This window comes from Falco biarmicus, chromosome 8 (assembly GCF_023638135.1).
Source record: "Falco biarmicus isolate bFalBia1 chromosome 8, bFalBia1.pri, whole genome shotgun sequence".
Taxonomy (NCBI): Eukaryota; Metazoa; Chordata; class Aves; order Falconiformes; family Falconidae; genus Falco; species Falco biarmicus.
Window position 1 is genome coordinate 46237181 of NC_079295.1, and position 15528 is coordinate 46252708.

The 15528-nt window shown below is 58.8% G+C and overlaps 1 protein-coding gene across 2 annotated transcripts in view; it reads left to right on the forward strand.

Annotated features, from left to right (window-relative positions):
* PCDH1 (protocadherin 1) overlaps positions 1-15528 on the forward strand; it is a 53066-nt gene that overhangs the window by 1249 nt on the left and 36289 nt on the right. For both annotated transcript variants that reach the window (XM_056349475.1, XM_056349476.1), the window contains exons 2-3: positions 4884-5698; positions 7298-9490. In XM_056349475.1, the coding sequence (XP_056205450.1) occupies positions 4884-5698; positions 7298-9490 (3008 nt within the window). The remainder of the gene's footprint in view (positions 1-4883; positions 5699-7297; positions 9491-15528) is intronic.

Below are 15528 nucleotides of genomic sequence, written 5' to 3' on the forward strand. Positions count from 1 at the left end.
CGGCGCTCGCCGGGGAGCGGAGCGCTTTGCCGGGGCTTCGCCGGCTGCGGGAGCCTCAGCCCGGGCAGCCCCGCCAGGGGCCGGCAGCGAAGCCTCCATTCCCCTTCCCGGGGAAGGTACCGGCGGGAAGCAGGGCGCTCCCCCGCATCCTGAGCGGCAGGGGGTCCCCTAGCCCCCCACCCCTCCCCGAGCCCCCTCAGGGCCGCAGTCCCAGCCGGCTCCCCGCGGCCCTGCCCGGGTGCTTCAGGCCCGCGATTATTTTTGCCTTTCCCCCAACACCCCTCCTCCAGGTCTGGACGGTGGGTGGGACGGTGGCAGGAGGGGACAGGAGCCCACAGAATCCCGCAGGGGCTATGGGGGACCCCTGGGGTGGGAGGATGGGGGCTGCCACCCTTGGGAGGCTCTGACAGGTCTCTGCCTCGCTGGCTGCCAATTGGTAATGATGTGGAAAAGGAGGGAGGGCCCTGGGCTTCACCCTCTTTTCATCACCGTGCAGCTCTAAGAGATGATTTGGGGGTAAAGCTGTTCACAGGCAAGTGGGGTTCCTCATCATGGGGTGCTTCGGCTCGGGGTGCTTGGGCCCTGCCTGCATAAATGCAGAGCAGCCGCAGTGGCAGCCAGAGCCGAAGGAGACTGTGGGACTTGCCACAAAATGCCCGGGATTCAGCCCATCCGTGCCTTCTATGCAAGACTGAACATCAGGGGCCGCTTTTTGGACAATATGGTCCTTGATCTCAGCCCCTCACACAGAGTGGAGCCATGATTAGCATTTGCTGCTTGCTTGGATGTTGCTCCAGCTTCGAGCATCAGAGTACAGCTTGGGCAGAGGGGGGGGGGGGACGGGGGGGGGAGCGGATTAGTACTTGTGTGCTTAGTGCAGGGTTTGGATAGACTTGTAAGTGTGGCTCCGAGCCACGCAATCAGCCGTTGGGAGCAATAAAGAGGGTGGACTTTGGTGCCCGTTCCCGGAGTGGTGCTGCCTTCTGTGGAACCGGGCCAAGGGGCTGTGGGAATCACAGGGAGCACAGGCTTGTTCAAGCAGATGCTGAAATTCTTGGTGCTTTGTAACCTCTCTCATTAGAGCTTGGGTTGTTGGTTGGGGTTTTTTTTGGGTTTTTTTGGTTTTGTTTTTTTTTGGGGGGGGGATGGCTGAATTCGGTAGGATTTTGCATGCCACTGTCCTCCGAGAGCTTCCCAGTCATGCATTAAGCAGCGTGACTAACGCCTCTCTCATGTGGTTCAGTCTCCCTCACACTCTCCCCGTAGGGAGAATTGTGTGTGCGGAGGAATAGTTGTTTTGGGAGGGGTTTTTATTTTTAAGTGCTCTGTGCTCTGCCAGCAGGTCGGAAAAAGGTGCCTGGCACCGGAGAAGAAAGTGTGGGATGGTCCTTAGATCCCATGGGAAAATAGTCCGATGCCTTGGACTGGCCCCTGGGAAGCCTGTCTCCTGCACAGACGTGCTTTTCCCTGGTGGTAGAGGCTTCCTCCTCTTCCTCCTCCTCACACCCAGCTCTGGGCTCTCATGTCTGCGCTGTGTCATTCACTGGTGCCAAGCAGGATCCCTTACCCTGGTGAACCCAAGGCCCCATCAGCAGTCCCTTGTGGGGTGGTGGTCCCACTCAGGTTCCCAGCCCATCTCTTCTTCCAGCCTCCCTGCTTTGGGAGTTTCCTTCACCTGCTGGAAAGGGACTTGGGTTCAGGCTCCAACCCCTTTTCTGGAGCAGAAAGCACTGTTTCTGGGCACCCTTGGGTGACTCCCTTCCTCCTCCAGCTGGCACAGGGCTCCTGACGTTTCCGGCTCTGGGGCCCTCCCTCCTGGCTCAGTCAGGGCCATGTGAGGCATCGCACCGCGTTGAGACTTTCACCATTACCTGTGATCTTCCACCTCACAACAAGGCTTAGTCAGGATGGCACTACGTCATCGGCAGTCATGGCCCAGCCTAGTGCAAACAGCCTTGTGCAAACAGTTTGCCAGTGAGTGCGGGTGCCTCTCCCGGCTGGGTCATCCTCTGGGAGCCCCTTCCCAGTGGCCGGGGCTCCTTCCTCTTCCGCTTGTCCTCACCGCACAGCCATTTCCAAAGGGAGCACAGAGCAACGGGATGATGATGGTCAGTGTGGGTTTGGACACCCTGTGAAGGCTGGTGGACATGCGTGGGGGATCTGGTGTGAGTGCACACGCATGCAGCAGGCAAACACGTGTGTCACCCAGCCGGGGTATGCACATGCACAAGGTGCAAGTACCCCTGCACAGGGTGACATCACACAGATGCACACCCGGCAGTGACAGGGGCATGCGCACATGCTCCCCCTGCACAGGCACACGCGTCACCCGGTGCACACACACGTGCGCTTGGTGCAGGAATGCAAACTTGTGTCTGGTGCACAGGCTCTCCTGGTGCAGGCACAGATGTGCTCCTCGCTGTGCGTGCATGCGTGTGGCACACCTGCACACCGTGCTAGCGTGCATGCATGCACAGGTATGCTTTCTCCTACAGATAAGCAGTCGTGCTCTGTTGTACATATAGCCATATGTTCGTAGTGTGCACACGGGTATGCACGCACTCAGTGCAGACACACGCATGTGCACATACATGCGTTGCTGGGTTCTGCCTGTATTGATGCAGAGACGTGCTGTGTTTCTGCTCAACTTCTCACTTCCATCGTCAGCACCATGCAGGGAGGGAACAAGTCTTGTTTGCCTCTTCCCTTCCTCCTGGGGATGTGCATCTCGGAGGTATCTGCATGCAGCACCACTCTGGACAGTTATGCATGCCCTCAGCATGAAGGATGCTTATGGAACAAGGGTCAGGCTAGGCTTCAGGACCATAGTTTCATCTCCTGAAACAGAGGTGTATTTTCACCTGCGGCAGGAGAGCTCCTTTCTTCCCTGCCACTGATGGGGCACTTGCCCATGGGCAAGCAGAGTGGAGGGACTGGGAGCTGCTGGCTTGCAGGAAGTGCCAGGGTAGACAGTGCAGGATGCTCCACTTGTTGAGGATCTGTAAAACGTCGGGGTAATGAGGAATTAGGCATTTGCTATGTGGCACCGTGGAGGGGAGATGGTGGAGGAGTGCCCTTCCGTCCCACAGGCTGGGTGCAGAGTATGGAGAGAGGGAGCGATGGGAGTGGTGAGAGAGGGTTGTGGCTGTGAGGCCATGGCAGATCCTTGTGGGTGTTGATTTTAGGGTACCCAGCCACTGGGCTTCCTGGGTGCCGGTGAGCTGGGCTGCACCCCTTCATGTTCATGGCTCAGCAGTAGCTGCAAGGGTGCACCTTGACCCTGGAGGAGGGTGTGTTCTCAGAGAAAGCTGGGGATAGGAAAGCTGGTGGCTGAGAAGAGCAACAGGCAGAGGCTTGGTGACAGGGCATGTGGCTTGACGCAGAAGTGGACAGTCTCTATGGGGCTGGCAGTGCGCCTGGCACTGCCTCTGCAGTGTGTGCGTACTGGGAGGAGGTTTCCAGTGGCTGGGTGCCTGCGCTACAGCGTGTGCAGTGTGTGTCTCTGCAATGCAGGGGGGCAGTACTTCTGTCACTGCCTCTGCAGCGGGTGGGGTGGACACTGGTGCTGGGTGGGCAGCGCGGGGCTGTCCCTGCAGGCAGGGTGGGCACCCAGTGTGTGTGTGCAGTGTCCCAGTTTGGAGTGGTAGGGAATGGTGGAACAGTGTGTCTGCAGTGAGTGAAGGGAACAGTATTTGCTGGTGCAGGGTGTGGGGTTGCCTAGTGACTGCAGCAGAGGGGAGATGCTGTGCCTACCATTGCAGTGTTGCTGGGGCTGTGCAGTGCCGCTGCTCTGCGGGGAGGCACGGGGTCTGCCCTGCGGGGTCTGCCTGCAGTGCAGTGCAAGGTGGGCGGTGAGTCAGTGTCCCCCTAACACGGAGCTGGGCAGTACCCCTCTGTCTGAGAGGGGCACAGGGGGATGGCAGTGCCCCGCATGCAGTGCAGGCTGGATGGTGCACGGGGCTTCAGCATCCCTGCAGTGCTGGATGGGTGGTGCCTTCGTATCTCGCAGTGGGAGGCTGGCAGTGCTGCTGTGTCGGCAGTGCAGGGAGGGCAGTGCTGCTCTGTCCCTGCAATGGCAGTGCCCTGTGTCCCTGCAGTGATTGGATGGGTGTTACTCCGGCAGCACAGGCAGTGCTCTGAATCCCTGCAGTGATGGATGGGAGGTAGCTCTGTATCCTGGCAGTGCCCCATGTCCCTGCAGTCCTGGATGGGTGGCATCCCTGTGCTGCCTTGTGTTCCTGCAGGGCTGGGTGGGTGGCAGCCCTGTATCCCTGCAGAGCAGGCAGAGCCCCTGCCCCCCTTTTGGTGCTCCTGTTTCTGCAGTGCTGGCAGATGCATGCAGTGCCTCTGTGTCCCTGCCGTGCGTGGCAGGCAGTGCCCCTGCAGTGCGTGACACACAATGCTCCTGTGTTTCTGTGGTGAGAAGCTGTCTCTGAGCCTGGCTGGCTCCCATTGGGTCGCTGACAGCAGGCTGCGTGCAGTCCACCCTGTTAGTGTGCTTCCTTGGGTCTAATTACAGTTTGCATGGTGACAAAGAGGGTGGACAGTGGCAGGAGTGGCTTCCTGCAAGTGAGAGGAAGCCAGGGCCGAGGTTTCAATGACTGGGTTGCTCACTCAAGCAGAGCGTTGCAGGCACTTTGCAAGCTGGGACTGGTCCTCCTGGGCACTTGCTTGCGGAGGCTGCCAGGAAACCACGGCTGGGGCCAGTTCTGCCAGGTGAGCCCCTGAAGCCCCATCCTTTTGGGGGGCTGCTTTGGGACCATGTGCAGCCCTGCATGGCACAGGGGATGGACCAAAAAGGATGCACCAGGGAAGTGGGCTGGAGCAGAGTGGTCCTGGGGGCCTGGGGCTGCCTAACCTCCAGTGTCTGTGTCTCCTTGCAGCTCCCCTGCAGCGCAGGATGAAACAGCTGGCATCCTGCATGGGCCTGTGGCTCCTCTTGCAGCTCCCTGCCCTGGTCTCTGGGACACGTGTGGTCTACAAAGTGCAGGAGGAGCAACCTCCCAACACCCTCATAGGGAGCCTGGCCTCCGACTATGGCTTCCCAGATGTGGGGCACCTCTACAAGCTGGAGGTGGGGGCCCCGTACCTACGTGTGGACGGCAAAACTGGGGACATCTACACCACAGAGACCTCCATTGACCGGGAGAGCTTGCGTGAGTGCCAGCACCTCCTGCCTGGAGAGCCCTGCTTCCTGGAGTTTGAAGTGTCCATCACTGACCTGATCTTGAACAGCAGCCCGCGCCTGCTTGAGGGTCAGATAGAGGTGCTTGATATCAATGACAACACCCCCAACTTTGCCTCACCTGTTCTCACCCTCTCCATCCCTGAAAACACCAACATTGGGGCACTCTTCCCCATCCCCTTAGCCATGGACCGGGACTCAGGCCCCAACGGTGTTGCCTCCTATGAGCTGACGGCTGGTCCGGAGGCACAGGAGCTCTTTGGACTGCAGGTGGCGGAGGATCAGGATGAGAAGCAGCCGCAACTGATTGTCATGGGGAACCTGGACCGGGAGCAGTGGGACTCCTATGATCTGACCATCAAGGTGCAGGATGGAGGCAACCCGCCACGGGCAAGCAGCGCCCTGCTTCGCATCACCATCCTGGACATGAACGACAATGCACCTAAGTTCGAGAAGGCTCTGTATGAAGCGGAGCTCTCTGAAAACAGCCCTGTGGGGCACTCTGTCCTTCAGGTGAGTGTGTGGGCTTTCTTCTCCTCCCCATCTCTCTTACCTGGCTGCAACAGGGACAACGGGGGAGCATTTATATGGCCACTTGCCACAGTTCCTCAAGGGAGGAGTGAGCCCAGAAGGGTTGCAAGGCATAGGACCCCACAGTGTCACCTGGGGCCAGCAGGCAGGCAGGTCCCAGGGACATCACATCTGCTAAAACAATGTTGGAAAGGATAGGTGGGAAGGTGCAGCCAGATCAGGGGCTGCAGGACATGACTGTGGGGTGGCAGCAGGGCTGGCGGGTACATGGGAGCAAGGCTCTGGGTTATGGAGAGGGCGGGGACCCGAGGTCCACGGGGAGTCTGGCTTCATGCCAGGCCAGTCTCAATGCTGCCCGCAGACAAGACATAGACCCTTTCATAAGTTGCATTCCCTTGGCCGCTCCATGGAAACTCAGGCTTGCACAGGAGATGGGGGGCAGGCAGCATCCCTGCTGCCTGTCTAGGGGGGCTGCCCATGACTCTGGGGGTGCCTTGGTGTCTGCAGGGGCCAGGGGCTCTGCCTCATCTTGGGCAGCAGTGCAAACTGGCCCGCAGAGCCCAAGGGGATGGATCTTGGTGGATTTGGCTTGGAGGGGGCATTGAGATGATAGTAGCCGACATCTGTTTATCTGCAGCTGCCATCTTAATAAGCGGTGCGCAGCCAGCTCTCATCTGCTTGCTAATTCTGATGTGAAATTTTTAAGAATTCATTTTTCACTGTTAAAAGAATGGAAGTTGGAAGCAGATAAGGGAGCTGCATGGCCGGGAGGAGAATGGGCTGAGACGCCGATGCTGCCATTGCTCAGCTTTTATCTTTCAGGGGGAAAATGACTTCCGCCTTTTTTGTGAGTGGAGGTAAAAGGTGGAATTTACATTTAACAACTTTCGTTCTCCATCCAAATCTGCTGAGCAAGATAACGGCGGAGCAGCAAATGGTGCAGAGAAGAGGCTGCTCGGAGAGCCGATTAGGGAGGCAAATGTTAGACAAACCTCATCTTCTTTAGAAAGCAAATAATAGGCGTAGAGGCAGGTTTATGTGAATGAAGAACTCCTGATGGGTGGGCAGGGATGGCTGGTGCTGTGCAGAGCTTAGGCAGCCCTGGTCCCCTCTTGGATGCATCCCTGAATGCCGGGATGGAGCTGCTGCAGCTCCACAAATCCTCAGCTCCCACTTCCTCATCCTCACCTCAGCCAGGCAGCTGCTGCAACTTCTCCTTGGGGAGGGTTTTGTGGAGCAGGAACAGCCAGAGGCTTCCCTCCCTGCTGCTGCCTGGGTCGCAGCGGCAAGTGTTCCTGGAGGATTCCCTGCATGCCGGAGCTGGCCGGGACAGGAGTGGGGCCAACCGGCCCAGCCAGTTTTGCTGGAAGAGCAAAGAAAAGCCTCTGTGCCAGAGGGCCGCTCCCAGCTGCTCTGCTGGTCTCAGGCTCTTTGCCCCATAGTCTTGGCCCCAGAAGAGGAAATCCTGGTTTTTCCCCCCAAGCTGTACCCAGAGGAGTCTATGATGGGCAGCGTGGCAGTTTGTGGAGGGGCTCTCGCTGCCTTGCCCTCCTGCTCACCGTTTCTCCCTCCATCCCACAGGTGAAAGCCAACGACTCAGACCAGGGTGCCAACGCTGAAATTGAGTACTCCTTCCACCAAGCCTCAGACATGGTGCGTCGGCTGCTGCGCCTGGACCGCGCCACGGGGCTCATCACCGTGCAGGGGCCCATTGACCGTGAGGACGTCAACATCCTCAAGTTCTCTGTCATGGCCAAAGACAAGGGGGCCAACCCCAAGAGCGCCCGTACCCAGGTGGTGGTCACCATCAAGGACATGAATGACAATGCACCCTCCATAGAGATTCGGGGCATTGGGCTTGTCACCCACCAGGATGGCATGGCAAACATCTCGGAGGATGTGCCAGTAGAGACAGCAGTGGCTCTGGTGCAGGTGTCCGACCGAGATGAAGGTGAAAATGCTGTGGTGACGTGTGTGGTGGCTGGTGACGTCCCATTCCAGCTGCGGCAGGCTAGTGAAACAGGGAGTGACAGCAAGAAGAAATACTTCCTACAGACCACCACGCCACTGGACTACGAGTCAGTGAAGGACTACACTATTGAGATTGTAGCAGTGGACTCGGGGAACCCGCCCCTCTCCAGCACCAACTCTTTGAAGGTGCAGGTGGTGGACGTGAATGACAATGCTCCTGTCTTCAGCCAGAGCTTCACCGAGGTGGCATTCCCTGAGAACAATGAGCCTGATGACCTGGTGATGGAGGTGAGTGCCAGCGACGCTGACAGTGGCTCCAATGCCAAGCTAGTTTACTCCCTGGTGACGGACCCCTCCTCCAAGGGCTCCTTCACCATTGACCCTGACTCTGGGGAGATCCGGGTGAAGGCCGTGCTGGACCGAGAGCAGCGGGAGCGCTATGAGTTTTTGGTGGTGGCGGCAGACAAGGGCAGCCCCAGCCTCAAGGGCACAGCATCTGTGGCCATCAACGTCATGGACAGGAATGACAATGACCCCAAGTTCATGCTGAGTGGCTACAACTTCTCAGTGATGGAGAACATGCCGCCCCTCAGCCCTGTGGGCATGGTGACGGTGATCGATGCTGACAAAGGAGAAAATGCCCGCATTCAGCTGTCAGTGGAACAAGACAATGGGGATTTTGTCATCCAAAATGGCACTGGCACCATCCTCTCCAGCATCTCTTTTGACCGGGAGCAGCAGAGCACATACACTTTCCGACTCAAGGCAGTAGATGGTGGGGATCCTCCCAGGTCTGCCTATGTGGGGGTGACCATCAACGTCTTGGATGAGAATGATAATGCTCCCTTCATCACTTCACCCTCCAATGCTACCTACAAACACATCCTGCCCCACACCAGCCCTGGCCAGCAGGTGAGCAAGGTCAAGGCGGAGGACATTGACTCTGGTGTCAATGCAGAGCTGACCTACAGCATCACAGGAGGCAACCCCTTCGAGCTCTTCCAGATCTCCCCGCACAGTGGAGACATCACCCTGGAGAAGGAGATCCTGCGCAAGCACCATGGCCTGCACCGCTTGGTAGTGCGTGTCAATGACAAGGGCAAGCCTTCACGTCACGGCACAGCACTGGTGCACTTCTATGTCAACGAGACACTGGCCAACCGCACACTGCTGGACACACTGGTGGGGCACAGCCTGGACACACCACTCGACATAGACATTGCCGGAGACCCCGAATATGAGCGCAGCAAGCAGCGAAGCAACATCCTCTTTGGAGTCATCGCTGGCATTGTGGCCGTCACCCTGGTCATCGTGCTGGTCGTCCTGGTGCGCTACTGCCGGCAGCGGGAGGCCAAGAGCGGCTACCAGGCAGGCAAGAAGGAGACCAAGGACCTGTATGCACCCAAGCAGGCCAGCAAGAGCGGTAAGAGCAAGAGCAAGGTGAAGAAGAGCAAGTCTCCGAAGCCGCCCAAGCCCACGGAGGATGAGGAGGAGACGGGGCTGCAGAAATCACTCAAGTTCAACCTCATGAATGACTCTGTCAGCGACAGCCCCCGAATCCACCTGCCCCTCAACTACCCGCCGGGCAGCCCAGACCTGGGTCGCCACTACCGCTCCAACTCACCGCTGCCCTCCATCCAGCTGCAGCCTCAGTCGCCCTCTGCCTCCAAGAAGCACCAAGTGGTGCAGGACCTGCCAGCCACTAACACCTTTGTTGGCACCGGGGACAACAACTCAACGGGCTCCGAGCAGTACTCGGACTACAGCTACCGCACCAATCCCCAGAAATACACCAATAAGCAGGTAGGAGAGCTCATCCTGAGGCCGGCAGCGGCCCCCCCCCCTGCACCGGGGAGCCATCTGGACAGAGGTGTGGGAGTGAGCGTGGACTGGCCCCCAGCCCTGCATGTGTGACCTGGGGGCTGGCAGAGGACTGCCCCGGAGCCGAGCCACGGAGCCTGGTTGTGGGGTGGGGAGGGGATGGGACGGGGGTTGGGGGGAGACCAAAAACTGTTGGAGCCCTTGCCAGAGCGCCCGGGGCTGGGTCCTGGTGGCGCTGCCTGGGTGATGGTGATACGAAGGGCGCTGCATGCGTGTGCCTCTGCATGTGGAGCTCCGGGGAGGGAATCCCACCCACCTGGGTCCCTTTTGGGGACTGGCTTTAAGAGCACTGAGGAGGAGGGCAATGCCCACCCTCCCATCCATCCCTCTACTTTGTGGGGAGGAGAGACTGGTGCAGCTCCTGGTGCAGCTCTGGGCAGCTAGTTTCCAGCAAAGGTCCTAGCCTTGCTGTTGCCAGCCCAGCTCTCCTGGTGCTCACCATCCCTGTGCAAAGCCGCCTGAAAAGGAGTTTTGCACGCACTGTGGCTGCCCATGCAGGTGGAGCTGGGTGGAGGAGCAAAGCTCTGCCTTTTCCCAGGCTCAGACTCTGGCTTCCCCCAGGCTTGGGCCCTCTGCCATAGCCAGCACGGTGGAAACTGGGCTTCCCTTAGCGTGAGCATCAGGCCCAGAGCTGCGGGAGCCATGCTGCAGCCACTGTGGAGAGGGAGAGCGGATCCCAGTGGCCGGGGCGCTTCCCCCAGGTGGCACGGGACCGGCTGTGAGCCGGGGCTGGGGCTGGGTTCTCATGCTCGGGCTGGAGGAGCGGGGCACTGGGGTCTCTGCTGCGTGCTGTGGTCAGGTCACTGCTCATGGTCTAGCTGGGGGTTTCTGCTGTGCGCAGGGCAAGGCAGAGGCAGGTCTTGGCTGTGGACTGGGAAGGGCTGCTCGCTAGTGTGCACTGGAGCTTGGAGGTGTCCCAGGAGGTTGTGGGATGAGCCCAGAGCTTGCAGGACCCTCTTTCCTTCGGCTGTCTGGCCAGTTAGCTTGCACCACGTTTCTGCTTTGGCGCCTGTCGGGTCTATCCTTAACTAGCTAGGGAGGGAGAGGGGGGACAAGTGCCTGTGGCTTTGCCTTCTTCCTGGGGCCCCATGGGTAAGGACCACCAACTTCCGCACCATGCTGTACCCTCTGCGCCCTGTGGAGACCCCTGCTCCCTTCTTTGTATCCCGGTGAGCGGCAGGCTGGGCTCCTGCCGTGGGGCTGGGCTCAGCTGCCCTGTTGGATTTGACTTCAATAAAGTTTTCTATTTTTGACCAGTTGTGCCTTATTTTCCCTGATGCCCCTGAAGATGCTCTTGCTCCCAGCAATTCCCAGGCATATTTTCGACGTCCTTGGCCATTGGAGCACCCAGGTCCTGCAGCAGCCAGAAGCGATGCTCACATGGGCCAGCCATCTCCACAAGCCCTCCACTGTGCCCCAGCGTGGCCAGTCCAGAGGTCTCATGGTACTGACCACTTTCCCCAGATTGACATCTTCCATCTCCAGCCACTGCCTGGCCCTCTGAGGAGACAGCTTCCTCCAGGACATGGTTCAAAACATGCATGTACCTATGCACATACATGTACATGTGTGGACGTGGAGGCAGTCTGAGCCATAGACCAGCCAGCCCAGCTTTCTTCCACCCCAACATCCCCCTGCATATCTTCTCCTGGTTCACCCCCACATCCTTTTGAGACCCACCCATGTCCCAAGCCAGCACATGGAGGAACAGATATCCTGGCTGCGCGGTGCCTGGCTAGCATGACCCAAATCCTGTCAGCAAGGGCTGGAAGATGCCTCTCACCCGCCGCAGTGCTGAAATGAGGATGCATGCGGTTGCAGATGGAGCCTTGTGTGTCAGCAGCGCTGGGTAGAAACACCCGAAGCAAGGTGCTCCCCCCAACCCAGGATGTGATGGGCACCCTTGCAGCAAAGGAGAGGTCCTCCCAGGGAGGCTTGCTTGTGGCAGTGGGGCTGGGGGAAGGCAATGGAACCAGGCAGCCATACTCCCAGCAAAGATGGCTCAGCCTCTGCTGCCAGGCAGGTGGGGGGTGATGCTGCTGCCATGGGGCTTGCTCAGGCTCATGTCTCCAGCAGGCTGGAGAGAGGATGGGTCCTGGCAGGCTGGAGCAGTGTAGCATCCCTTCCCCAGGCCCTGGATGGGGCCATCCTGTACCCCCCTCCCTCCAGCCAAACATCACATCTCAGGGCCCCCCCTGAGAGAAAGAGAAAATCTTTCTCATGATTTTTCTTTGGGGGAAAACTGGGGCAGACATCCCTGCCGTCACACCAGCTTCACCTATTCCCCAGGGGCTCCAGCTGGCCTCACCAGGCTGCTGGAGGAGAGGAGCTCTGGCGCTGGGAGAGATTAGATTATCTGGGGAAACCAGTGGTTCTGGCTTCGGTGGTTTCAGCCCTGTGCCAGCCTTGGCTCTCACAGCCTCCTAGTTTGTTTTGCTAACAGCGTAAGGTTTTATCTTGAACCATCCAGGAAGTGTCTGGGCCTCCTAGGCAGGCAGGGCTGGGACCTGCGGGGAGATGCGATGGCTGCAGAGGAGGAAAGGAGACACCAGCAACCACCTAAATAAGTAGTCCCTGCAGGGCTGGGCAGGGCAGTCTGGGGGCTTGGCTCAGCGCTGCTATCTGCTTCCCTTTGGGAACTTTCTGAAAGAAGTTTCCCTTCTTTCCTTGTCCTCGGCAGCTCTTTGATGAACCCCGGGGCGAGAACACAGCCTCCCAGATGCTGGTGTGGGGAGTGTCTCTTTCTTCTGCCCGTCTCCCAGGCTCCATGCTTTGGGCCCTTTCGATACCAGAGGGGGCTATGCTCCATCCTTTCCTGGCTGCAAAGCTGAAGACCGCCCCAGGTCCTCACAGAGCCCCCTACCATCTGAGAAGCTGGCTGGAGTGGTGTTAACTTCAGCATGTTACTGCGAGCTCAGCAGAGGTGCCTGCACCTGCCTGCAGGCTCAGGAGCACGGTGCAGTATTAATTACTCTCTGCAGGGTGGGGATAAGAGGAATATTGTAACTGTAATGGACAGAAATGAAATTGTCTTGTTTTAGAATTTAGCTTAGAGTCTTCATAAATTGCAGGTTTAGGTGTTGGCAGATGTCTGGGAAAGTCCCCTACTGTCCTGGGTCAGTGGATTTTCTCAAGGTCGTTCATGTGGAGTGAGCTGATAAATGGATCCAGCAATGAGCTGCAGATGGAGCTGAGAGTTCATGGGGGACCTGCCCTGTTTTTCCCCAGTTTCAGAAAGGCATTGTGCTGGGAGCAGTTCCCAGGCACTGCAAATCAGCTCCTGCTCCCAGGATCAATTGGATTTCGTTCAGATTTGGCTCTGGTGTGCGGAGACCAAATGAAGGAGAGTGTCGGTGAGGTCCCAGAGGCTGTAGTGTGGGGGCCTGAGCCCTAGCTGTGCAGGGAAGGATGACTGGGTTCTGCAAAACTGTGAATCCACAGCGGCTTGTGACCATCAGTGGCGTGCTTGTGGAGGTGGGGGAGCACAAGAGGGGGCGAGGAGTGGGTTGTACACTGTGCTGGCTTCTGGGCTGTCGGTGAGGATGCTGAGAGCCCTGTGAACAAGGCAGGAATGTGCAGTGGCTCCTGGCAGGTCTGTGCTGGGGGACTTTGGTTTATGGCAGGGAGGGGTGCCTAAGCTTGGGGGAGCACCATGGGGCATTTGGGACCTCAAAATGAAGAGTTTCAGCCATGAGGGATGAACAACCCCATGGTACAGTCTGGTGTGTACAGCCAGAGACAGTGTGGGTGTGCGCAGGCTGTGCTGTGGAGGGAGGTGACAGTGGGGTGTGCTCAGCCTGCGTGCCCTGTGTGGGAGTTGACAGCAGGGCTCTCACGGCCCTTGCTCCACAGAGGGGTGGCACAGAGGGGTGCATGGTCTCGGTGGTGGGGCGTGGCAGAGGCATGTGTACAGGTTGTGCGCTGAGGGTAGGTGATGCAGGGAGTGCAGCCTGTGTCTCCTGTGGGAGGAGGTGGCACAGGGAGGTGCAACTTCTGTCCCCAGGGGAGGTGGCAGCACAGCCTGTGCTGCAGGCGGAGTGGGCATGAGGGGTACACAGCTGGTACCACAGGGAGAAGTGGCACAGGGTTATGCACAAGCTGTACTGTGTGGAGTGGTGGCAGCGGGGTGTACACAGCCTGTATGCGGTGGGAGGTGACACTGGAGTGTACCTAACATCCAGCCTTGGGCAAGTGACCACTCCTGTTAGTGTGTCTGCAAAGAGGCAGTGGTGCTTAATGTCCCTATCCCATCAAGGAGAGCATTGGTTCTCCCCTGCCTGACAGTCCCCGGCTGCACCAGCACTTGGGACCTTGTACTTTGCACCCTTGAAGGCTCATCCAGCCTGTGCTACCCGCCCGGGGCTCCTCACATCAGGCTGGGCTGCCTGGGTGTCTGGCAGCTCTGGCTAGTTCTCCTCTTTCCACCCTGTGAGCCAGATGCTGCTCATTCCTCCTTGCCCTCCTCTTCCTCTCACTTCTCAGACCCCCAGGCTCTCTCCCCTGCTTGATGCCCTTGCAGCCAGTGTTGGTCTGCGGTGAACACAGGCTTCCCTAGCCTGCATGTGTGGGACTTCTTCCCACCTCACCCCCCTCGTTTCTTTCTCAGTTGTGTCTGCTCCCTCTCTGTCCCTGTCTTCTGATGTCTCCCCCTGCTCTGCTGGGGCAGTGACACCCGCACCCCCTGCTCCCTGTCACTTTTCCCTCCCCATTGGTCTCTCCTGACCGGCTGTCTGCTGGCCCCGGTACACAGGGATGCTGAGCCCTCTGCAGCGCAGGGCCAAGTCCCCGGCTGGCTCTGACAGCCGAGCTGTGGATCCTCTGTGCGATGAAAGCGTTGGCTGTGTGGGCAGCCGCCTGGTCCAAGCCGCACTGATTGATATTCCCAGCACTGCTCTGCCCGCTCGGCCGGGCTCTCAGCTGCAGTGCTGTTCCCTGTGAGCACAGACCAGCCTGGAGCAGGGCCCAGCCCTGCAGCCTGCTTAATCAGTCACCCAAATCCTGAGGCAAAACCTGATGATGCCACAGGGTGTGTCCCTGGGCACCTTGTGGTCCCTCCGCCAGGGAGCAGCCAGGAGGCTGTGGTGGGGTGAAGGGCGGAGGGTGGGATGCAGCTGAAGGGGGTGGAGGGTGGGGTGCACCCAGGTGAGGACAGAGCTGGGATGTTCTGGGACGGAATGGAGAGGAAGCTGGGGTAATGAGAGGGTGGATGATGTAGGGCAGGATGGGTGGGGTGGTGGCAGGGGAGAGCGAGAGCTAAAGGATGTGTTGGAGGGAAGGGGCACAGAGCAGCTCTGCCCCTGGGAACTGTGTCAGCTCAAGGTGGGGAGGGCAGCCCTAGGAGGGCGTGGGGCAGCAGCAAAGAGGTGGATGCTGAGCGCCTGTGTCTCCACAGCTGGTGTCCACCCAGGACCACTGGAGTGAATCATGAGCAAGAGCCTGGCAGCTGTGCACAGACTGACTCATGTGGGGCTGTGCTGGGGTGGGTGGCAAAGAGGAGGAGCTCCCCTTCATGGTTTGTGGGATGTTGGACATTCAGCCCCTGCAGTACCCTGCCAAATCTCTTACCAGCATGTTCATTTGAATGCTGCCCCTGGAGCTGAGCCCTGTGCCAAGCCCAAAGCACTTTTCCCCCCCTCCACCCTCCATCCCCACACATACCTGTTGCATGAGAGCACCTGCCCATGAAACCCCAGGCACAACCCATCTCTGTGGAAGAGCTCTGCTCCTATGTACTGACCTGCAAGCCCTTCCATCCAAGCTGCAGTTACACAACCCAAGCTCTGCTCTTGGGAGAAACCAAGATGGTCAATATAGATTACTCCAAAAGGGGCTCTTCCCACAGTCCCCTGCTCCTTCAGTGCCCCAAGAAGCACAGTCTGCTCGCCTGAGGCAGAGAAGGATTGAAAGGGGGTGAGGAGGAGCCTGTCTGCAGGGGCATGTGCCACCTCTGGCACCTTGGT